This window comes from Mustela lutreola, chromosome 7, assembly GCF_030435805.1.
Source record: "Mustela lutreola isolate mMusLut2 chromosome 7, mMusLut2.pri, whole genome shotgun sequence".
Classification (NCBI taxonomy): domain Eukaryota; kingdom Metazoa; phylum Chordata; class Mammalia; order Carnivora; family Mustelidae; genus Mustela; species Mustela lutreola.
This window is the reverse complement of record NC_081296.1, coordinates 81611039-81636278: the sequence shown is the minus strand read 5'-3', so window position 1 is coordinate 81636278 and position 25240 is coordinate 81611039. Positions and strand designations below refer to the sequence as shown.

At 42.8% G+C, this 25240-nt stretch overlaps 1 protein-coding gene across 1 annotated transcript in view; it reads left to right on the top strand.

Moving 5' to 3' along the window:
- STXBP6 (syntaxin binding protein 6) overlaps nucleotides 1-22421 on the top strand; it is a 267808-nt gene extending 245387 nt beyond the window's left edge. The window contains exons 5-6 of the mRNA XM_059181812.1: nucleotides 13391-13548; nucleotides 19200-22421. Of these exons, the coding sequence (XP_059037795.1) occupies nucleotides 13391-13548; nucleotides 19200-19223 (182 nt within the window). The 3' untranslated portion in view covers nucleotides 19224-22421. The remainder of the gene's footprint in view (nucleotides 1-13390; nucleotides 13549-19199) is intronic.
- Nucleotides 22422-25240: the final 2819 nt, after the last annotated feature.

The following is a 25240-nucleotide window of genomic DNA, read 5'->3' as shown; positions in this document are numbered from 1 at the left end:
CACTTAAGCATAACATTTTCCAAAATGAAATACTTGATTTTCCTGTCTGCCCACCCTCCAACAAAGTTTGTTCTTCTGACAGATTTTTCTGTCTTGTAAATTGCACCACTGTTTGCCCTTGTGCTCAAGTCAAAAGCCTGGGATTAGCTCACTCTTCTTTCTTTTCCTTCATCTCCTATATTCAGGCATCAGTATAAATCTTAAATCTTTCCACTTCTCTCATCTCTACTGACATCACTCTAGTACAAGCCACCATTATCTTTCACTTGGGTTACTGCAATAGCTTCTCAACTGCTCATTCTCTTTTCTCTCTTGCTTCTGTTCCCAAACAACAGCCAGAGTAGGAATTTCAAAAATAATCTCAGTTCAGGGGCGCCTGGGTGGCTCAGTGGGTTAAGCCTCTGCCTTTGGCTCAGGTCATGATCTCAGGGTCCTGGGATCGAGCCCCACATCGGGCTCTCTGCTCAGCAGGGAGCCTGCTTCCTCCTCTCTCTCTGCCTGCCTCTCTGCCTACTTGTGATCTCTGACTGTCGAATAAATAAATAAAATCTTTAAAAAAAAATAATAATCTCAGTTCAGGTGACTCTTATTTAAAAATGCTGCAGTGGTGGGACATCTGGCTGGCTTAGTTGGTTAAGCATCCAACTCTTGGGTTTGGCTCATGTCATGAACTCAGGGTCTTAGGATGGAGCCCTGTGTTAGGCTCCACATTCAGCATGGAATCTGTTTGTCCCTCTCCCTCTGCTCCTCCCTTCCTCTTTGAGAGCTCTCTAATAAGTAAATAGAGTCTTCAAAAAATTTTAAAAAGATGCTTCAGTGACTTCTAGTTGCACCTGCTTCTCCCTTTAGTCTCTTCTCACTCCACCCTCCCCCTTCTGTAGCCACACATTTGATTCCCAGGGACAGAAGTTTTTTCCTCTTTCAAGCCTTTGCACTTGGACTTTGCCCCAGCTTATCTCTTCACACCCCAACTTAAACATTGCCTCCTTAGACAGATTTCCCCACTGATGCTGAGTCAGTCCCCCTCGCCTTGAATTCACTAGCATAGCACATCATTTGGTAACTGCCCAGAAATTTTTAAATTGTGTGTGTGTACACATAACATAGATACCTTATGTACATATTGTTTGAACCTATACAGAACCTATACATAATCTGCCTCTTGTTTCTAGATGATAAGCTCTTTGCCTTGCGTAAGGTCAGGATAGGGTAGGTGGCCACATGGGGGACAGAACATGTCTGCTACTCTGTTCCCTGCCTGCTGCTGTGCCTGTTGCAAAAAAAAAAAAAAAAAAAAAAAAAGGTGGCAAGAAAACATTTCAGTGAATAAACAAAGCAGCAGAAAATCTGGGAAAGGTGGAGTGATCTCTGATGAGTATGAATTAGTAGTTGGTTAGGGATGAAAAGGATATCACAGATTGAGTAACCAGAGGGCACAAAGGCCTGTGCCTATTCCTGGAATCAGAACCATAAATTAAGCATCCAACTACACTCAACATTTTTTTGTATTTCAGCTTCATTTTTAAACATTTTATATGAATATTAATAAGTTATGGTTTCCACAAAGTTATATGAAAGTATTATAATTATTATCATCCTCATTGTTAAAAGTTCCATTACTGTTGATGTTCCAAATGTCACAACTTGTCCAGTAGGACCTGCTTTATTTATATTTTTTCAGGACCTGCTTTGAACTAACTTTTTTTTTTTTTTTAGCACTAACCCTACTATCTTTGAAGGTATCCTTGTTACCTGGCAATGCTTCAAGCCTATCCAAGTATTCTTTGCCCCAAGGCATGAAATCCACTATACTGCAAACAACTTGGCTTTCTTCTACAAGAAAACAGTGTTAGACACGAAAATCTAAGTGCTGGGTTTGCATTTGAGTACAAATTTTGCATGCTAGTGTTTGGACACCCTTATGGACAGAGCTAGACACGATGTTCCTTAGTAAGCTTTTTATTCACATTGATTTTTTTTTTCCAAACTCATTTATGATATGTTCTACTTTACCTATAGTGAGAAACTGATAAAACTTTAATGAATTTCTAAAATCTGTCAAGAAACAATGAGGCAATGGATATAAATTGGACTCTGGGAGTGGAAGATGCCAAGTGAATGGCTTGGCACAGGATCAGGAGGGCCTTGTGTTGATAGTATTGTACTATGAGTTGTACTATCAATCTTGTACTGTCAACTTGAGTTGATAGTATTGTACTATGGATGAGCCCACAAAGCATCACAGCAAGGAGGTGGTGTGATCAGGACAGTAACAAGCAAAGAGGATGATGTATTAGAAAACTGACAGACCAACAGACCAGTGGTCGCAAAACCACCCAAGGCCCGGTGGGGACTGGAATAGAGTGGGGAACTGAGCAGAGAGCCCTTGCTGAGGTAAACGCCCTGGGCTGTGTGGACACTTGTGTGGGGGATGTAACAGAAGGTTGGACTTAAAGGTGATTGAGCATAGCATACTGGGTGGACAGAAGGGCCAGGAACTAATACAGTGTATTCAGGAGGAGAAGGTCAGATGGAGTGTGGGAAGGCAAAGAATGGGCTGATTTAAGGTAGAATTTGAGAAGCAGACACGTATAGACAGTATCTGGCCCGTGTTTATTCAACATTAAATGTGTTGAATGAATCAGATATTACCAATAACAGTATGTGTTAAGCTCATACTGCATTACTAACACTATGCTAAGTATATATTAAATTTTTACAACAATCTCTAGGAAAAATAAGCACTCTTTGTATCACCACTGTGCCAATGAGAAAACATAGGCCCATCGAGACTAAGTAATTTACCTGAGGCCACAGAGCTAGTATCTTCTTCCCTCATACCCCTAACCAAGCAAGGAATGCAACTCACAGGGAGTAATTGGTGTGGGGGCTGGGGGGGGGGGGGCATTAAGAAATAGTCTGGTATAGAAGCCCAGAGAAAGAGCAGCTTGTAAAAATAAGTAGTCAGTCACCTTGTGGTGCAGTGGCCAAGTGGAAGAAACGTAAAATAGGCAATGGACTTGGTAGGCTACTGAACATGTTAGGACATTAGCTGGAAGCCACTTTTCTGGAAGTCCTTGGTGATTGGGAAGTACAAGGCCAACAGTAGACTAGATTGTTTCTTCAAGGATGTTCATGGTGGACGAATAGTTGAAGAAAGGCAAGTTAGAGACCCTTTAGTGCCAGATACCTGAAGTTTCTCTCTTCAGTAGTGGTTAAAGTTCACTGTCTACTACATGATAGACACAGTTCTAAGTGCCCCCTTTGTACATGATCTCATTTATTCCTCACAGCAACCCTATAAGGTAGATAATAGACCAACCCCCATGACAGGTAAGGAAACAGACTGTAGCACAGAGGGTAAGTTATTAGTTCAAGGTCACCCAGGAAGTAAGCAGCAGATTCCACATGTTGAAAAGAATTCAAATTGTGTCTATCAGGACTTGAAATTGTAGTTATCCAAGTAAAAGACACTGGCTTCCAACTCTAACAAAAGCAGTCCGCTATAGATCCTAGCTGGTTTATTGCCATAGGTAGCAAAGACAGAATGAACATAATCCATTTTATCGAATTTAGAGCCACTTTAGGGGTTTTTTTTTAACCTCAGAACAAGGATTCCCTCTTTGAAGCTACATTCCAGCCACTTTTCTGAGAGCCTGATATTCTCTGAACAAAACCAAACCAAAAGAATTTCTTCTTAAAATCATTCTCTGATGCCCTATAACTCTTGTAAGGACATGTTCATAAGGACCAAGTTTATTTTGTCGTTGTTTCAAGTTTTTATTTAAATTCTGGTTAGTTAACATATAGTGTAAGAGTAGTTTGAGGAGTAGAATTTAGTGATTCATCACTTACATACAACACACAGCAAGTGCCCTCCGTAATCCCTATAAGGACTGGTGAATTTCTCTACATATCTTGAGTTTAAGGGCTAAAAGGAACTTGAATAAAACCCTAGGTATTTGACTCTTGCCACTGGGAATGTTGGAATAAAGCCCTGGGAGGAGGGGTACCTGGGTGGCTCAGTGGGTTAAAGCCTCTGCTTTCAGCTCAGGTCATGATCCCAGGGTCCTGGGATCGAGCCCTGCATCGGGCTCTCTGCTCAGCAGGAGGCCTGCTTCTCTTCCTCTCTCTCTCTGTCTGCCTCTCTGCCTACTTGTGATCTCTGTCTGTCAAATAAATAAATAAAATCTTTAAAAAAAAAAAAAAAAAGGCACTGGGAGGAGACTGTGAGCTTCTAGCCATCACTCCAAAGGACAGAGAGAGGGCATTGGGCTTTCTCCTGGGTCCTTAGCTATGGGGCATGACTGTGACTTGGGCACAGGCCAGGGTTCTACTAAATGACCTTTACATCTCCAACAGAAGAGATTCACCTGATAAAAGGATCCATTCTTGTTCCTTTAGTAATGCCAGTAATAGATAACTCCAAGGTCTCCTTCAGGTAGGCTTTTGAGTTTATGGGTTTACAAAGTATTCTTGAGCACTGAGTCCATTTTTCTTTGTCATCCAGCTGCAGGCAACAAATAAGTTTCATGGTCCCTGAAATTAGCCACCAACTTGAGACAAAAGATAATTCTGGAACTACCATTCAGCGTGCTATATCTGTTCTGCTGTCTCTATAAAGCACGCCTTTTTAATGTAATTACATGACTTGTCTATCTGTTACGGAATTGATGAAGACAGCCTGGATTTATTTTTCCTCCTTTAACTTAGGAGTCAATATAGTTTATCGTTGCATTTCCCAAAGCAGATTCTGCAGAAATCCACCCTACTAAAATAATCTGTGCAGAAGGACCCAGTGAATAAGTATCTTTCAGAAATTCTGCTGGCAGATCTCTTCTGCTCCCTCCCTCCCTCCTCCTGATTCACAATTTACATTAGCATATTAAAGGTTTTCCCAAGTTCTGCAATAAAGGAACCAGCTAGATCGGCACTTCATAAAGTCATTTTTACCATAGAATGGAGTTTTCTATGTGCATTCTTTTAAACCACAGAACCACTTTGGGAAATGCTGACATAGTCATCAAAAGCTTTGGGATCAACTCTCAGCTTCTACGTCTTTGACTTTTTTAGCTTCCCTATATAAGCGAGCTCATGCAGTTTGTTTCTTTCTGTGTCTTGCCTGCCCAGGCCGGGAGGTAAGAAAAACAGAGAGATATTGGTCCCTGGATACAAAAGTGAAGCTCTATAGGATAGATAAGTTTAGAGAGCTAATGCACAGCACGATGACCATAGTTAATAATGCTGTATTGAATACTAGAAATTTGCTAAAAGTAGATTGCAGGTGCTCTCACCAAAAAAGAAGAAAAAAATCTGAGATGGATATGTTAATTAGCTTGACTGTAGTGATCATTTCATTCTGTATATGAGATTGTCGTGTTGTGTACTTGAAATATATATACAATTCTTTAAAATATTTCTTTTCAAGTTTTGGGTTCGAGATCTGGGTGATCTTGGGTAAGCTACTGCGCCTCCCTGAGCTGTAAAATAGAAAACATTCCTTTGAGGACTTTGACAATTAACCACAGCACCCACACATAGGAGACATTCAGTGAATGGTAGCTGTTGCTGTGAGAGACTGATAGGCTCTCGCATCTTTGCCTGGCATGGGTTAAGGACTCTTCCTTTTAGAAAGGTTTTACATAAAGTAGCCTGAATTTGTAACAGAACTTGTCTGATTAGTTGTTTCCACAAAATACAAATGAAATTTAACCTTTAGAAAAATCTCCATTAGGGGATCCTAGAAGGTGGCCCAACATTGAGATGCAGCAGTGTGGTTAGTATTGATTAGTCAATGTAAAGAGAAGGAGCTTCGTAATTTACCTGAGCTAACGGATAATTAATGGAGTCTGTGAATTAAGAACCAACTTGTTTCACTGGGTTGGTCTTTGCATTTAATTACTCTGTTTGGAGAAGTTAATATCATCATTATTATTTAAACTATGTTCATTTCTACACCGTTTTAGTGCCAGTCACAATCCTAAGCAGAAGCTCCTAGGAAGTATCACAGTCAGGTAAGGTCAATTACTGCAAGTGGGGATGGAGGTGCGCCCTCCTCTCAGGAAGGAGAGTGCCTCAGTGGTTCGAAGTGGCTTTAGATCTGAGAAGGGACCAGGCAACCTAGTTTCCACGTGACTTTTCTTTTGCTGATACGTCCTCTAGTGGTGAAGACCCTGAGCAGTGAAGACTGGAAACAAAACAAAGGAAAGGAAAAGTCATCTTGGGTGAATCCCATAGAATTGTGACCATTCATTTGAATGTCACTAATACTGGACCAGACTTAAGTGTACTTTATGTCCATCCATGAAAATAGCTTTGCTAAAAAATAATTATACCATAACAAGAGTAGAATAGGCACTATTTAAGCTACTCCTTGAATAAATTATTACTAAACACTGTGGACAGACACTATGAGGGTAACCAGTGTTCCTCACCTATTAGCAGATTTAATATACTAGAGCTCCCTGACAATTTTTGTGAGTTTATTGTATCCACGTTATATTTTTTTTTTCTATAATTGGTTTTCCTTTAAGTTAGTTTGGATCCATGGTGCATTATTGTACAGTTCTTCCTCCCTTAGGTAAATTGACTATAGAGAAGTAGTCCAAGCAAAACTATTAAAACTATTCCTTTAAAAAAAAAAAAAATTTTATTTACTTTTATTTTAGAGAGAGAGTGGGAGGTGGGGCAGAGAGAGAAGGAGACAAGCAGAATCCATGCTGAGTAGGGATCCTGACATGGGGCTCTATCCCAGGATCCTGAGATCATGACCTGAGCTGAAACTAGGAGTTGGACGCTCAACTGACTGAGCCACCCAGACACCCCCAAAACAATTCAGTTTTAAAACAATGCTTTGAGATGAGCAAGTTTACTCAGAACTGAGTATAGATTGGCATATATTTATTGATCACTTGATTTTTAGGTGATTTTCCTGCTTTTTTCCAAACAAGATGAATATTTTACATTTCAAATATACATATCTATATATATCATCTTTACAGATACAGATATAAAAATATAGATAGATATGGATATAGATATTTGATAGAGGAGGTAGCTGGTGAAAATTCTTAAAGTTGCCTCTTTCCTAGCTATTGAATGAGGAATTTTGATTACCAAGATACAACATGAATTCTAGGAAATTAGGTTGATATTTGAGCTGTTGGTGTGTTCTGTGTGCTTTTGAAAATCTTTCCCCTCCTCTTTCTCTTCTGTTGTTGCTTTTCAATACACATTACTCTTTTTCCCTTATTTTCCTATACATTGAAATTCATTTTAATTGTGTTTTCAAACAGTGACTGAATGCAGTGTTACTGCTTTATCTCAAAGTTACAGTTTTTAAAGTCTACTCAGTCACTTCACATAGAAGATGCCAACATAAAAAGAGAGAGAGAGAGAGATGCCAGCATATATCTATTTTTTAAAAGCACATATCAAGTAGAACTGATGTAAATCCAACAACAATAAAGTAAGACTGGTCTCTACTCTCCAGAGACTATAATTCAAAAGGCGGTTGACTTTCTTTGCTAGGGTTGACAGGCTCTTCTCAGACTACTTGAATTCATTTGCGTATTAATACGCTTCCTGTCTATTTAGAGAGAATTATTGTTCTATCTGCCTTGGGAGATTGTTGTATTTCCAGATTTAACTCAACACAACATGATGGGCCCCAACTTTTGAGTAAAGCATGCCTTGATACAGTGAGTTTGTGCTCAGCTGCCTCTCTGAGTAATACTCTGAGCTAGGCACTGCAGGTATACAAAGATATCTAAGAAGTGTCTTCTGTAAGCCTCAAGACACTTAGCGCCACAAGAGAGAGACACACAATAGAATTGGGTGGGATTGTGCCATTTTTCCAAAGTTCCTAGAGGGCAGAAGTGGTCTGAGGGAGGTGGAGAGGCTCACGTCCACTGACCACCTACAGGACTTGGCATATCTCTTCACCTTCATTTCCACAACAGCCACACCAGCTGGATGGCATGACCCTCATTTGACTGATGAGGAAACTGAAGATCAGAGAAGTTAAATCTCTCCCTCAAAGTCATTCTGCCATTTTCGTCAATACAACTGTGCCTGGTACATAGTGTGCTCTCCTGTGAATGGTGTTGAAAGCTGAGTGAATCTTTCAGGGAAGCAATTTTCCTCATGCATCAAGAGCCTCAAAAAAGTGTATGTTCTTTGAATCAACAATTTCTTTTCTAGGAATTGTCAGAGATGTGGATAAAGATCGTGTCTTTATGTGTGTGTGTGTAAATGCAATAAGGTAACTGCAACCTCATTTCAAAAAGCAAAACTTTTGGAAACACATCCAGTATTCACAGGGAAAGAGTCAAATAAATTACAGAATACAACATATTTTTGAAGAATTTTTTTTATGACACGGTGTGATGTCCCCAATACAATGTGGACTAAATGTATATGGTACGGTCTCCGCCATGTTTTAGAAAAGCATATACAGAAAAATTACCAGAATAAAATGTACCATAAATATAAATTGTGCTTATCTCTAAACAATTGACTATTACAGATTTTATCACTTTTTTATAGTAACGTGTATTCTAAATTTTCTACAGTAAGTTTTTCTAACTTCTAATGAGAGGATATTTTGTTTTGTATTGTGATTTTTAAGGGATGCATGAGGAACTACTGCCCTGATGTCTTCTTCCACACAGTTAATACAGATTGTGTCATTAATCTCATACAAGAAAATTCCCATGGAGAACCCATTTAACACAATGAGGAAGAGAAATGGCTCTAGAGGTGGGCTTCCTGGGTTCAAAATTTAGCTGTGCTATTTCTTTACTGCATGATCCTTGGCACATTGCTAAGCCTCTCTCTTGATGTTGGTGCTCCCATTGATAGAAGTGGGACGGTGTAATGCCCATCACATAAGGTGGTTGTGAGAGGTAGGCTTAGTAAGTGCCTAAAACATAGCAAGTGTTCAGGAAACTGTTATATTTACATTGGATTTATTTATTAAGCTATTTAATGTTGGTTATTTTTATAACTTACAGTTGTTTGTTTTAAGGCTAGTAACAACAGATTCTTTATCAACTTCTCCCTTTGCCTTTTACTATAGTAAATGCATTCCCCTTTTTAAACTTTGGGGTGTTTTTTTTTTTAAGATTTATTTATTTACTTAAGGGAGAGAGAGAGAGAGAAAGAGCACGAGTAGGAGGGGCAGCGGGAGAGGGAGAAAGAATTTGAAGCAGACTCCAAGCGGAGTACAGAGCCTGACATGGGGCCCAGTCTCACAACCCTGAGATCATGACCTGAACCAAAACCAAGAGTCTGTCACTTAACCAGCTGTGCCACCCAGGCACCCCTACATTTTGTTTTTTATTTAACTCCACTGAATTCCTGGCACAATTGCTAAACAAGATAGTTAACTCCATTAGACACAAACTAATCCCTTAGTCACTTGGCAAGTTTAGAATTTCAGTAACTTGTCAGATCTTGTGGCAGCATCAGTTATGTGTCCAACCCACTGCCAAGCCATGAAGAAATCATAGAAAGGATGATACATACTTCCTACCTCTCAACCAACATTTATGATCTGCTTTGTGCCTTGGATCAGGAATACAGAAATGTAAAAGACACGGTCCCTGCCCTCAAGTAGTTTACTCTAGATAGCCAACATTACATGCATGAAGTCAATGCGCCATTATAGGATTTTTTTTATTTTTATTTATTTTAGAGTGTATGTGCATATGGAGGGGCAGAAGGAGAAGGAGGGAGAGACCTCAAGCAGATTTCTCACGGAGCATGGAGCCCAGTGAGGGACTCAGTCTCATAACCCCGAGCTTATGACTTAGGCCAAAATCAAGATTCAGTTGCTTAACCAACTGAGCCACCCAGGCGCCCTGTAGATGCACCATTTGAAATAGACACAAGATAATGTGTGTGTTAGCAGCATACAGGCTATAGGGTGGGCTATACATGACAAGGTTCCCTAAGAGGGAGTTTGAAGGGTGCTGATGGAGCCACTTTAGGAAGGCTAAGATGAGAAGCAGGGTCTCAGGCAGAGATAACAATGTAAAGGCATATAAGTAAAAGAAACCTGACACATCTGTACAAATATAGGTAATTTGGCAAAGCATAAAAGATGAGCTGAGAGAAAGGCAAGGCAGAAGTCTCAATTTAAAAAAAAAAAAAAAAGAAGAAGAAGTCTGAATTTTATCTTTTGAGTGGGGAGATGGTAACAGATTCACCTTTTTAAAAGTTTAGTATGAAAGTGTGGAAGATGAACCCAAAAAATGTATGGAAACAGCTAGACAAAAGGCTATTACTAGAACTCTGAGAGAAGGAGGAACTAGGTCAATGCAGAAACAGTGAAGAGAACAAAGCAGAGAGCTATGTAAAAGGAGAGCTTTAGCTCTACAGGGTAAAAGGGAGGATATAGACTGGACCACCAGGTTTCTGAATTGAGGAACTGGGCCGATAGTGTGGGTTGTTCACTGAGCTGGGGACCCCAAAAGAAAAGCAGGCATGAAGGGAAATACAGTGGGGTCAGGTTTAGATGTAATGAATTCCAGGTGACCTTGGGTCACTGGAGTTGTCAAGTAAGAAAACATACAGGTCCAGACCTTAGCAGCACAACCTAGTGAAAGATGGAATTCAGTTGTGCCAGGAGTTGAGTAAATTGATCTATGGAGAATCTACAGATGAGAGAGAGAAGAGGGCCAAGGATAGAAGCCCAGAACTGCAGCTTTAGCAAGATCTCAGAGAGAAGGAAGTAAGCAGGCAAGAGACCCGAGTAAAGAGGAGAAAGATTCAAGATTTAGGGAATGACCAATATAATGAAATGGTGACCTTGGGGAATTTATCACCTGGCTGGAAAGTCACTGCATCTACTGGTGAAGAAACGAGGTAGAAAAGCTGCCTATGAACGTCCTTGAGTAAGTGCCTACGAAGGATATAGACAGTTCTTACAGAGTTGAGGGGAAGGAGAGTGTGGAGTTGACTTGAAGCTTGACAAAGATGTTAAGACTTCATTCATTGAGTCTGAAATTGGTTAAAATTGAAACCAAGAGCAAGAGGTCACTTCAACCAAGGCCCTGGGATTTGTTCAAATCCATCCTCATGTCTGAAAATAACTGAAGGTGGGGTTTTCTATTGATTGTGGTAATCAGTGTCATCTTTAAATACTGAAGACAGCATTTGGTTCTCTCTTAGTAATAATGCCCATTGGCTAAACAGTATCATATAAAACTGGATGCAGTGTTACCTGATATCTTGTACAAGATTCAGGAAGTCATGACAAGAAACAATATGACTTATTCCAAAAACAGAGAGGTGTCTAACTTGGAGAACATGAGGGTCAATTTCAATGGGAAAAGACAAGTCCCAGTTATATACCCTTCTAATTTTATGGTAGCTTGTTCTAAAAATCCCTTGGTTTAATACAGCTATTCCTGGCTGTGAAGTCTCAGATTCCCTGCCCCGTATTTTCCCGAGCCTCTGGTGGCTAACTGTGGGTATGTGAAAGGAAGCATGGAAGGGAGGAAATTTAAGTGTGTTCCGCCCTCTCCTTTGCCCCTTCCAGTCCTTTCCATCTTCCCATTCCATCCCACTGGCCTCTTTCTTCCCAAGACCACTTGACTTACAATACAGCATGAGCACTAACTTCATTGACCAAGAGGAATACCTTAAGGACAGAAAGAGTCAGGCATTGCCTTGGGAAACAACCTGTCAAATCTGTCTCTGCTAGTCTGCTCTCAGTTATGTCTTCTCGTCTTGCTTCCCACAACCTACACCATATCTGCAAAGAGGAAGCTACAGAATAAAGAAAAGTCATTGGAAAATCAGGTTCCAGTGCTGCCCATGCCACTTCCTTAGGGATATGATCTTGTGCTACCACTTAACCTTAACTAGTCTCAGTCTTCTCAGGAGAATTTGTGTGACAGTCAAATTAGATAATATTTGTCAAGGTGCTTAAGATTGCAAAATGCTATTCACATCTTGGGGAATGGTCTAACATGGGCTATCATCATAGTCAGGAATATGATGTGAAAAAAGAGGGGGGCCAAGATTTCTTCTCCTCCTCCAACTGTTCTAAAGACCTAGACCTTCCATTCCAATCCTTATATTCAACCAGTTTCCTCCAGAGCCTCATCTCTGTTAGTCCCTATTCATCTGTGTTGTTTATCTTGGCTCATGCAGTGCTTAATACAACTGAGTAATACTAAGTTACCCCCATTCTCCTCCCCTTAGCACATAGTAGAAGCCCTTAAAATCTATTCCTAAAGAAGAAAAATGGGAAACAATTTACAAGTCCTTTGTAGGCACCAGGCACTTTCTTTCCCTGAGATTCTGTTCCACAAACCAGACTTTTCCCACAGAGGAGAAATTAAGAAGCCTTTACAAGCTGAAACCAAAGGAAATTATACTTCTATTAAAAGCTGTCTGTGGCTAGATGCATCCATCTCAAGTACAAAGTTAAATGATGTAATAAACTTATTCAAAGACGTGAGGCTATTACCTAAAATGCTATTAAATATCTTTCACTCAATGTTAACAAAATACAGCTATAAATTTTCCTGGGTTGTAATTTTGCAAGTTGCTTGTTCTCAGTGGGTTATGCCTCCACTGTTGAATTCGGTATTTCCATCCTGGCAAATGGGATGTGAGGGATACACAATCCTTTGAAATGTGGTGATTTTCCATTTTCTTGTGCTCAGTTCCTTCTAAGGCTGGTTTCTGTCACCATTTTCTACCTCCTGGCTAGGTGCAGTTTTGAGGCCCCATATTTCATAAACTGGAGATCAGAGCCAAGAAGGCCCAGTCAACCAAGCCATGGTTCAAAATTCAAGGTTGGGGGCTGGCATATCTCCTCTGAACTCTGAGACCGATTCACAGCTTCTCATAAGAAGCCATGCTTCTAAGGATGACAGGGTAAAATGGAAGGGAGGAGTTAAAAGAAATACAGAGCATTCTCTCTGAAAAAGTTCTGCGCCCCCTTTTCTGGTGGGATTTCACTTAAACCCCAGGTGAAGAGGATATGTCGGTAAGACCCAAATATATCTCTTGAACTTGTCTAATTGTATAAATTTGTCAGGATTTCCATTTGCTTTTGCAAGCCCAGTCCTAAATCCAAATAGCCCGTCCCCTGGACCCTCACTGGACAGAATGGCAGGAGAATGGTCATGAGGGCTACGACAATGAAAGGGATGTGAGAGAGCCATCGGCATTTACCAGAGTCCTGCAGGCTGTGGGTCCTCTTCTGACACATGCGCAGTCAGATAGCTCAGAAGAACTGTTGACGGAATCCTAGGTACCCGAGGCTTCTCTGGAGGGAACCCCCTTGCCCTTGCAGGTGCCCAGCCCTCACAGGCTCTGTCGCCAGAGGTCAGCCCCGGCAGCCTCTGATGCTCTTGCTATGCTTCTTCAGGAAACAGCATCCTCCATTCGGCGGCCGACAGCGTGACCAGCGCCGTACAGAAAGCCAGCCAGGCCTTGAACGAGCGCGGGGAGCGGTTAGGTCGAGCAGAGGAGAAGACGGAAGACATGAAGAACAGCGCCCAGCAGTTCGCAGAGACTGCACACAAGGTGGGTCCCACAGGGGCGCGGAGGTCTCCACTCTGGAGGCTCAGGGAGCTTTGGCTCCAAGAAACTTTTTTCGGTGCGTTTCCCATGGTGGAAGATCTAAAGTCAAGCCCTCCCCTCCCCCCCAGTATATCCTGCTGCTCAGTAAGTACCAGAATCATAAAATATTTCTTCTTGTTCCCATTTCTTCATTTCTTTCCTTGCTAATATCTTTCTATCTCTGACCATGGATCTGGATCTTTGGGAAATGCCGACCATCCTTGGTTCCTGCCCAGAATTTTAGGGCTTAAGTTTCAGGGAAGAGAATGGGGGTGGAAGAAGTCAGATCCACGAATATCCCTCCCCTTGTGGCCAGTGCTTGAAAAAGGACTTGGGTCTGTCACGGTCATGAGCCCAGCATCCTGTGTTCTTATAAATCTTCGCTGTATGAAAAGCAAGTTCTAGTCCCCCACATCCAGGGTACCTCAGGGCTGCTTGCCCCTCTGCAAGAGGGCTTGGATCTCGAAGGCTGCCCTGACTCGTGCAGAGCTGCCCATAGGGCTCCTACCTGCTCTGAATCCGGGTCATGGCATTTCCCACGTGACCACAGGCACACACGTGCATTTTCACACACTCCCGAAGAATGTGCCTTTCAGCAGGGGAAAGGGTAGTTTTTATTGGCAGCCAGCTCTCTAAGGCAGTCGCAGACCAAAGGAAAGAGCAGCCCTGTTAGTCAGGTGATAAAGAGGATTTACGATTGATCTTGTGCTTCAGGTCAGAGGGCAGTTGTCTGGCTAGGGATTGGAATTTAGGTTTCCAGGAACAACCTCTGCTAATAACTGTTGGCATCTCCGACTCACAATCCGGCCTTGCAGATAGGCTTTTCAGGTGACCTTTGGGGAAAAAATTAACTTACTTCAACAGAAAATCCCAGCTCTGCTGAAGAAGTGAGAATAGAACCACCTGAAAAGTGATAAGAAAGGTCCCCCTAGCTAAGGCTAGCTGGCCTCTCCCAGGGGCTCATTCCCAGGGCGAACTATAGATCCGAACCCCCAGGAGATGCTTCCTGCCTTCCTGTCCTGCCCCCATTACACAGACCTGTCTCCTTGTGTCATCAGCTCTCTGTCCTGTTGGGGTCATATCACACCCCTGCCTCCAGGGCCCATGTGGGCTTCCCTGGAGAAGACCTGGCCAGATCTGGCTGAAAACGCCGTTGGCCCTGCTCCAGGGCAGACCCTTGCTCACCGCATGTCACGGAAAGAGGGAGCTCAGACCTAAGATTTCCATAAGGTACTTAATATTTAAGGTTTCTTCTCCAGCCTTCACGAGACAGAAATAAGGATGAGATGGAAATACTAGAATTCCCACCCTGGCTTCATTTATAACCACAGCAAATGTTGTGATTGGCGGAGGGGCGGTAGTGGAAGTCTGGAGAAACATTCAAAGTGTTGATTTGGGGAAGGGAAGGCTAAAGGGAGTTATTTTTTAATTATCTTCAAGTCTTGGGGGGGTGGGTAATAGTACAGGCAGTTTGAACCTTGCCATACAAAACAGAGCATTCAGCAGTGCACTGATAAGATTCTGCTAAAACCAGACTTTAGGTGAATGATGAGATCGTGAGCCGGGTTACCAAGGAAGTCTGTGAAATCGTTCTTCCTAAGGCAGAGTAGACAATACCTGGAGGTCACCCATGTGGGCGTCCCCCTCAGAGGCGGTTGTACAAACACTGGGTTGGATAACCTGACCAGATGGCCATGATTCTTGGCCCCGGTTGCCCTGTTTCCCTGATGTTGTAGCCAAGTGTGCTGGGTGCGTGGGAAGGCAGTCTGGTGTGGCTAGCATCTTGTGTTTGATTTACCATCCCAGTGACCTTGGGCAAGTGCCTAATTTCTCTAAGCCCCAATTTCCTCATCAGTAAAATAAGGATAATTAATAACAGTTGCTGTCTCCTAGGGCATTGAGAGAATTGAATGAATTCAAACCTATAAATCTATTATCACAATACCTGACATATACAAGTCTGAATTAATACTGGCAATAATAATTTCCATGAAAATTATTCTGTTGAACCTGCCCTATACCATCCTATAACGAGCACTGTAGGGGGATGGAGAAATGTGATTGAGGACCCCAGCAAAGGGATGGGGAGGGCTTGGAGATGAAGACTTTTGTGCCCCCCAAAGTGGGGTGGGCAGGGCTTCTACTAAATGCAATACTTTCTAAACACAGAACAACCCTTGAAACAGGGCCTGTCAGAGCAGAAGCTGATTAGGCCACCAGAGGCAAGGGGCTTCTGGCCCTGACCACTGGGAGGATTGGTGCCAGCCAGCAGCCTATTTTCAGCAGAAATGGAGGATGGAGGGGGCAGTGTTCCCTGGTTTTGGCTTCCCTGCCTGTGGGTGTTCTAAGAGGGAGGTGAAGGGTTTGCTGGTGTCTGTTAGTGTGTGTGAGGGAGCAGGAGCTAGACACTGTCCTGGCCAGATGTGGTTTTCTAAAATTGGGATGTATCCTTGTGAAGCACCAGCATTGGCAGCATTCCTCACAAGGAGAGTGACCTCTTTAGTTAAGGTGTGGCTTTTTCCCCAGGGACTAGGACTCCAGATCTAAACCCACTGGCATGGCCTGACCGTGAAGGTGTCATTTCCCCAGCCAAGCCTCCACCAGACCTGCTGGTGGGGACAGCGTTCAGAGGTAGAAGCCAACTTTCCACCCCCTCCCCAGACAAGCAGCTGTGTTGATTCATAGTGGGCTGTGTTTCCGGGCTGAGACGGGGTATGTGCCAGCACCCTTCGCAGACCACAGCAAAACCAGGGGACGGCTCCTCCTTGTTCCTCGATTGACTATGGCACACTTTCCTACACTGCAGTCAAAAGGATCTTTCTGACTTTTCCCAGGACTCCTGCAATGACCCAGGTACATCAGTGAGTAGACCTTCACACAGCCCCACCAAGATACCTGGGTGCTCATCTCCAGGAGAGCAGATAGAAAATGTTCCTGTACCCCTTCTCCCCCAGCTCTGTTCGGCCTCCTTGAGGAAGCATGGTTCCTTCCTGAGCTGTGGGCTTGGCCCGGTCTCAGCCCTTAGGGAAGTACAGCGCAGCCCCAGAGCGGGCCTGCTCACTCTCCACTGCCCCAGCAAGCCCAGCGCTGCCGCGTATGCCATGCTCGGACACCCGCCCCAGGCAGTGAGCCAGCCGGCGAAAGGCGGCACCCACACCCAGGCAGACTCAGATGCCAGCTCTCAGAGGAAGGAGCACAGAGCTGCCCTGTTCTGTACCAGCTCTCGCTTGCAAGGGGAGAGGGGAGTAAGTGGTATTTCTCTCACCAGCAGGGAGCGGCTGCCTCTGTCCCCACTATAGTCACCCTCTTCCTTTGGGTCCCTGAACCAGAAGGGACCTCAGGAGTCCAGGCCTCTTAAAATTCCCCCCATATGAGTAACGATTTATTACTGTTTAGAGGGAGTCATTTACACAGCTTCAAAAGAGAAAGCTTTCCGTGAGATAGTAAGAAAACAAAATACACCCGAAGGAAATTTTTATCTCCTCTTCTGCAAGAACTCTGACATCTAAACTGATCCATAAGCATTTGAGTTAGAGAGGATATTTATAAACATGACAAGATGGAGGTATGGAGCAGTTCTGAGTTTAGGGCTCAAGGTCATGCAGCGAATGTGGAGAAGAGGAGCAGCAGCACCCCGCCTTCCATATTCCAAAACTTCTCACTCCCAGAGAATTTTAAAAAACAACAGCAAAAACAAAAACACCCTAGGTAGCATGGAAGTGATGCCACTTTCTGCAAAGATACTTTAAATATTAAGGATCCAGTCCCATCATATTTCTGCGATGCTGAGCTGGCCACGGCCCCACCTGGCAGGGGCTCCATTCAGGGCCATCCAAGACCCTTGGTAGCCAGTAACCAGGGCCCGGTGTAAGCAGTGGTACAGTTGTTGTTGAAAATTAATGACTGTGGGTGAACTGGCACGAGCCCATTAGCTGAAGGTTAACAGCTCCGTGAATAACAGGACAGCAGTGCTGATCAAATATTTATTTGGGTATTCATTATGCACAACACTTAACAGCTCTGAGTTGATTGGAATGGTCTACGTTGCTAAATAATGTATTAAAACTGGAGACGGAGCAAGAAGTGGAGTCCCTACAGCGGAGGGACTGCAGGGGACAGGGCCCTGGAACAGGTCAGACACCCCACATGTCTGTGGACCATAAACTCTCCGAGGTCAGGAGTCCTTAGCCACCTCCACCTTTCTGATCAAAACCGCGCAGCGCTTAGCCTGGCAGCATCGGGAGCACGCTCACACACCGTCCGACGGCTGGCAGTCATGGCATCCGCCCTGCAGAGGGTCTGCAGAGGTCTCGCTGAGGCTGCCTTCCCCAGGCAGAGGCACGGGAGCTCTTCCAGGAGAGCTGAGTTTAGCAGCCCGAGGGCTAGGTCCACACGTCCCCCTCCATCCCATGCTGACCTGGCTTGGTGCCGCAACTGCAGAGGAAATGTCTGCTGCTCTCGCAGGTGGTCTGAGGTGGCAGCCCCAGGGTTATGACTTTGTTCTTGAAGACATCAAGGAAAGGGAAGGTGGACTCAATGGCCCTGGGTTATACAGGAGAGATGGGTCATTGACACTGCCCAGAAGATGGCCAGTGCCACTGTGTGGAATCAGAGGGCTCCCTGGAACATTCTTTAAGGACCAAGAACTTGGTCATGAAGCAGACAAGGCTTTCTACAGAGCTGTTGCCCATAGAGAACCACCGCCTGTTTGCTCCAAACCATTCTCAGTGGCAGAACCTGTCTCCTACTCCCAGTCCCAATCCCCTCCCTAATGCCAGAGGCCAGACAAGTGAGGAATTCCAGTTCAGGCTCAGCTCTGCCTTCAGGGTCATCTCAGGGTATGGGCTCCTTGGAAAGGATCTAAGAAAAGCAAAGTCAGATTTAACTTAACGTTCCGTACCTGCCTGTGTTGCCTTCAGTATATCATCATGGGCTCTAGCTGGGCTTGGGAAGTTACTGAAGGACACAGTGGTATTAGTATTCCCATCATAAAGGTCAAACATTTCAGCAAGCCAACTATTTCTCGAATACCAGCAGGAGGAGTGGTAAATGGAGGTCTGGTTTCGGTATCTTGTTCAGCATCTCATCAGTAACACCACTTCATCGTCAAGAGCTTTTGAACTTGGTTGGAGGTCCAGGCTGGATATTGAGTGGATTAATGCCAATTGTTTTTCTACAGTTGATTTTTAATACTTTATAAGATATCAGTAAAAACTTACATTTGAGGAGTGTTGGTTTTTCTGAATAACTAGTAACCCAGCAGCCCAGAGACCTGGGTTCTACTCCTACCTGTTCCTAGGTCAGTCCCTCCTTCTGACTGCGCCCTTGGCTACCCCTTCAGTGAAGGGCGGGAAAGCCGCATAGCGCACTCCCCCTGCAGGACACGGAACTCCAAGGAAACCACTGTTAAGGAGGAATAACAGAGGCAGTTCTCTGTGGGCTCTTCGAGAAAATGTTGCACATCCACTAGATGCCACTGGGAATAATACGGCAATCCGCCACAGCGAGTAAAACCTCGGTGCTGCCTCTCATCATGGATTTGGGGAGGGGAGCAGCACGGTGAGTTCTCCCCAGTGCTAACAATGCTTAACTTTGCCATCCCTCTTTCTCTTTAGCTTGCCATGAAGCACAAGTGTTGAGACACTCCCTATCGCGGCAATGACCCTCTGGAGAGAAATGGAAGAGTTTGCTCAGCAGTTTTTATAAGAATTCCGGACCTCTGCTTCCTTTTTTTTTTTTTTTTCTCCAGTATATGGACATTTAGACTTTTTTGTTTTTCCTTTTCAGACGTTAATATGAAAGAAAAGACGTAGTGTTTATACATTTCACTAAGGATTGTGCTAAGAAATGCTGCGGTGGCATCAGATTTGTTTGGTTTTTTAATTTTTTTTTTCACTGTATAGACATAAGTCTTCGTATGTGTCTTCTCTAATTTTTTTTTTTTTTTCAGTAGTTTGGATGTGGAATTTGGACCAAATGTTACACTGAGCTGGGTCTAAACTGGCAACGTGTTGTTGTCTTTTTTTCTTGATATTAAACCAGAGAAGCGCCTGGCTGGCTCAGTCAGTAGAGGACACAACTCTTGACCTTGGGGTCGTGAGTTCAAGCCCCACTTTGGGTGTAGAGATTTACTTAAAAAAAAAAAAAAAATGTGATATGAAGCCAGAAGACCTTTTCATGTGGTGACATCAGATGTTCTTGTTCCTGGTTGGAAATCAGTCAAGCAGTGACTTTGTCACTTTGTCATTGCTTCTCTCAGTCTCCAAGCCACTCTTAATTTGCAGGTTAAGATTCCGTATCTTTAAACACCAGTCTGTATTATGGCAAACAATTGAATTTATCAGGGGAAACAGCAGTCTTAGATTTTGCTTTTTATGTCGTAATCTTTTGCATGAGCCATCACCAGCATTCCAAAAAAAAATCAGAATGACAGATAGAAATCTACTTTCTGAGCTGCAGTTTAAATACTTCCAGTACTTGTTTCCGTGCTGATTATTTGCAGTTATCATAGGAAGGAGAAAAAACTTGAGATCAAAGACATAAGGAAAAGCCTATTTAAAAACCTCTGTGCATTCATGAATGTCTCTTTCTTTTGTCATTGCCCCAAATTATGGCAGCCAATATTGAAAAGAGCTTGGATTTTTATCAAGAATTGATTTGTCTAGATAAAGGTCTGTGTAAATGATAATGTGAAAAGATACTACAGTTAAAATCTCTTTTCTATTTGCAAAGTCATGCCTATTTTAGAAACACCCTCACCATATCCTTGGGACATGGCCTTCAGTTTCTTGGTATCTGATTTTTGGAGGCTCTGATGTTGTTACTTGCTGTCTATTTATTTAATGTAATTTAAAGTGCAGGTGTCTTGACAAATTATATTTCGTGGCCATTGCAACTTGCAAGGGCTGACATGAAACATGGCCGTGAAGCCTTTACATAACTGTAGTCAGACTGAATAAAGTTGGTACCCACACCTCCTGATTCTGCATTATTCCAGAGAATGCCAGTTTCAGAGTCTGGGAGTTTTCTTTGAGGGTTAAATGCTAAACATAAAAGCTGTGCTTTGTCTTTGTGAAACAAGGAGGCAAGCCGCAATCCCAGACACAGTCCCAGCTTCCCACTGTAGTGCATTGATTTTTAAGCTGCGAGAATCTTCAGGACCCCTTTCTGATCCTCCTACCCATTGAGCCGACTGAGTCCATGCATTGTAGCCTCTTACGAGCAGCACAAGATGACTTGGGGATTATTTATGCTGATTTAGATAGCTTAATTTCTCCTGATAAAGCATTCCCTGGGAGACAAAGTTGGGCTATAGGGAAAAAAATTATCTTAGACAGTACCTGTCAAAAGGGAGATGCAGTTTGCTGGAGACAAATTTCTGAATCCTCTTGGGAAGATGGTCCAGTTCAAGAAAATGCTCTGTGAAATTAATATGGTAAACTATGTAAGCTTACTATAATATTTTGTACTTTTCTTTCAGTGTCTAAAAAGGTCAAAGAAGCAAGGAACTTGCTATCTGATGAGTACCATTAGAAGCATTTCTAATTTCTAAGAAAATCCCGAAATATCACTTGAAATGGGTTTTGTTTGTAGACCTCCATTCAGAAAACACACATGCCCATGGATATATTCATCTTCTGAAATTGGATTCCAGCTTCAGAGAGCGATAGTTGGTATGAAGAATTGGAAGGGTAAATCTTAAGCCTCCCAACAATCAGCCAAACTCAGAAATAAAATTGTTGCCAACTATCTAACAAGGGTGTTCGCTGAGCTGCTTCTAAAGTAGCAGAGGAGGAGGTCATAAGCATACTGTGAAATACGGGCTTCTTGCTCCCTGGTAGAACTGTGATAGCTACTCTTCATGAAATGTAAGCATTCTACGTCATGCCCTCTTGCTTCACTCTCTGTTTCTCCTTTTAGACTTCAGTCTTAGTGGAAGTAGCTTGGTTTAGAAGAACACCTCTATTAGCTCCTTCTCTTGTTTCGCTTTCAGGGCCCAGCAATGCCCTTGATCTCCCTGGGGTCAACGCCCTAGCGAGGCCAGAACATCAAGCCCCCCCTGCCTTTCCTCTACCTCCTGACCTCTTTCAGAGCTGCCCTGTGATGACACATGTGAAGTTCTTTGCTATCCTTTCGTAGAAGGTGCTGCGATACAAAACATTAATACAGTTTAACCTAGAGCAAATTGCTAAAATGTCACATTCTTTGGGACCAATTCATTGGGTGAAACTGCTAGAAGACAGTAAATTTGTTTGTTTCACTTCTGCACTTCATTATGGGTTTTTGAGATACTCTATCTCTGTGAAGGACTTCCTCAATTGTACCGACAACACATAGAGAAAAGAAGCTTCCCAGTATTACCATTTCTTCCTGAAACATAGCCGTAGTAGTCCTCACCTAGTATTAGATAATCTGCATACAGGATGTATACAGTTATTCAGGTTAATGTTTCATATTAAAGAATGTATTTGTAAAATGTAACAAGATCAATAGTTAACTTTTTTTAAGCTCTGAAAAAATAAAGATTGTGTTAGACTTACAATTACAGTGAAATCTGTCTTAATACTACTACTTTTGTGGCTAACAAAGGTTGTGTATTTATGTAAAAATATTTACAGAATGCCCTCAATAAGGGATAATAAAGATAGGTTTTGCTTTTCATTTTTAGAATTGTAACACTGCTGCTGTCTGTTGTACAGTTATTAATTCTTCAGAAGTTTCTCTAGGGTGTCAAATACAATTTTTGTTTCTTTCAGAGACAAGTAATACCTGCTTTATGATTCGTGATTACCGTTAACTCTAATTTTGTCATTAAATATTTTAACTCTGTGATGAAAGTTTGTTTCTCGCAATTATTTGTCAAGTCTATAACACACAACCCAAAAGGCAGGTGTCCTCATGCTTTTGATGCTGGTGGGAAGATCTTGTGAGCCTTGGGAAGACCAAAGGGCCTGATGACAACATTTCCATATATGTGTTCTAATGGGAAAACTTGAAACATAAAAAAGACAAATGAGCTAACCTTCATTTCGACAACAAGCTGCTATCCAGCAAGAAGGATCTTTTTGTTTGTTTTTTGGTTTTGGTTTTTCTTCTCACGGGCAAAAGAATTAAGCCAATGAACAATTCCCTTTCTGCCAATACTGCTGATGTGCTCAACTCAAATACTCATATGATACCATGTGCCCTCATTCAACAGACTAGTTTCATGCCCTGTTAAGTTGGAAAGAAGACTAGATGAAATAATGTTGATTTCCTTTTATGGAAGTAACTACTGCATCACCAGTTTGTTTTCAAGGGCAGTGACTTGGGTGATACAGTACAGAGCAGCCCTGGGTTGGCGGGAACTTGTGCTTTTAAGGCAGGCAGGACCCTGATGTGTTTCCTGGGTAGAAGGGCAAGACTGCAGTCTCTAGTTTTCAGAGAAGAGAGGACAGAGAGAGGGCCAGAGGAAGAAAGCACTCTGAAGTTAATTATGTAGGGAAAGGCACCCGTTTTTGCAAACTAATTATAAACCCTTTGCCTTCCAGAGAGGACTTTTTTTTCTTAATACAATTTGTATTTGTTAGCAATCATACCACAACTAATTCTCAATTTGAGGGGAAGGATTAATATGCTAAGTGTTTAAAAAAAAAAAATCAGTCGTGCCTTCCCCCCTTGCTATCAGCGAGGATGTGCTTAGGAAAGCTATTGACCCATCATAATCATCATCTGCCTAAACAAACAGATTGAGGGCGGAAGTGGGGGAGGTAGAAGAGTGGAGAGAAAATACCAGAAATAAATTCAAACAGAAATGCAAGTGTTTGAGTGTTATTTCTGTTGATACCCATTCAGTGTGCCTCTTCCCCTGGCACAGGTAAGCCTGGGTGGCAGCCGGACAGATGTCCACACACACACAGACGTCCGCGCACACACATCCACACAACTGGCAGCAGGAAGAGAGCAGAGCTGTGCTCCTAGATGCCCCTGAAGTTGCTTCATCTTCTTGCCTTTCTGGACATGGCTAGGCAGGTGACAGTATTAACAGGGGTTAAAACCAAAAAATGCCTTGGGTGGGCCATTATCAGAGTATGAGAAATGTAAAGACTTAAGACACATGAGAGAAGAAGACATCCTACCCACAGGGCAAATAAATCAAAAAAGTAGAAACGGAAATGCACTAACAGCCCTCTTGTACCAAGGTGGTACAGAAGATTTTTCTTTGATTTACTTTTTTGAATATCCAGGACTTAAATATAAAATGATTTTGCATAGCCAGAGTCAGCCTGACACAAAATTAATCTTCATTTTTACCTCCCCACCAACCTTTCTCCCCTCTGTGCCCTTCCACCTTGCTGTCCAACCCTATTTAAAGCCTGCTTCAGCTAACGGCTCCTACATTGTAACAGACCAAAAAGGGCTGGTTCCCAGTGGCTTCCAGCAGCCTCCTTCCTGGCTGCATGACAGTTATTGGGCAGTTCTTAGAAATGCACACATTCTTCTTCCAAACTCACCTTCTTGGTATCCCTGGTAATCCTATCTTTTGCAAAGAAGAAAAGTTACTTCAGCAAGCTCTGGATGGTAGAACATCTGGCTTCCCCAGATGCTTACTAGGTTTAAACCAGCCAATTAAAGCTGTCAAGGAAATTAAATATACTATGCATTTCAGCTCAATAACTGTTGTAATGTAACCTCCAACCTTGACCCCCATTTTATTTTCTCCCTGGAGCACCATCTGGAACCTCAGGATTTCCTGAGTCATGTTTTCACTTCTCACCCCTGAAGTTTTGTATCATACTTTTTCTTTTTGCTGATGAGTCATGGTCCTGGGGGCGGGGGGCGCATTTGTGGCCCATCCCACCATGCACTGGTAGATGTAGGCTAGGGAGGCAAAGCTCTCTTGCCTCCCTTGGTTCCACGGGAACCAGTGGACAGAACTAAGGGATTCTGAGTCAGTGGCTGCTGTGTACCACCATTGTTCTCATGTTGTCTTAGACATTTCATCTACTAATGATTCTCAGGTGAAGTGATTTTTTTTTTTAAAGAACATTTTTTCCCCCTATCTTTCTTTGTGTGTTCAACCAGCCCAAAGATGTCCACTTAAATGGAGTCTGGCCCCATCACACATCCATATTTAGATGTGTCAGAGGCTGGACAAGAATCACGAGTCTTGCAAATCCCTGGTGTCACTTGTAAACATTAGATATGAGCCTTTGTCCTATGACATTGTATCCCAATTGCTTTGCCACTCATTATTTGTCAGACAGCATAGAAGAAAAATGAGGCCCATAAATTCTCAGCTTTATCCAGAGATCTTAAACATGGCTTGAATAAGTCACAATTTCTAAAGAAAGTTCCTGTTCTGTGCTCTGACCATGTGCACCAAATACTCCGTGTCCTTATAATACCACATCCTCGGTGAGTAAAGCCTGAAGCTTCCTGCTGGTTTTCCTTGAAACTAATCCTTTTTTTTTACTACCCTGAGAAGGCAAATCTGGTTCCTACCTTTTTTTTTAAGATTTTTAAAAATTTATTTGACAGAAAGAGATCACAAGTAGGCAGAGAGGCAGGCAGAGAGAAAGGGGGGTAAGCAGGCTCTCTGCTCAGCAGGGAGCCTAATGCGGGGCTCAATCCCAGAATGCTGGGATCATGACCTGAGCTGAAGGCAGAGGCTTAA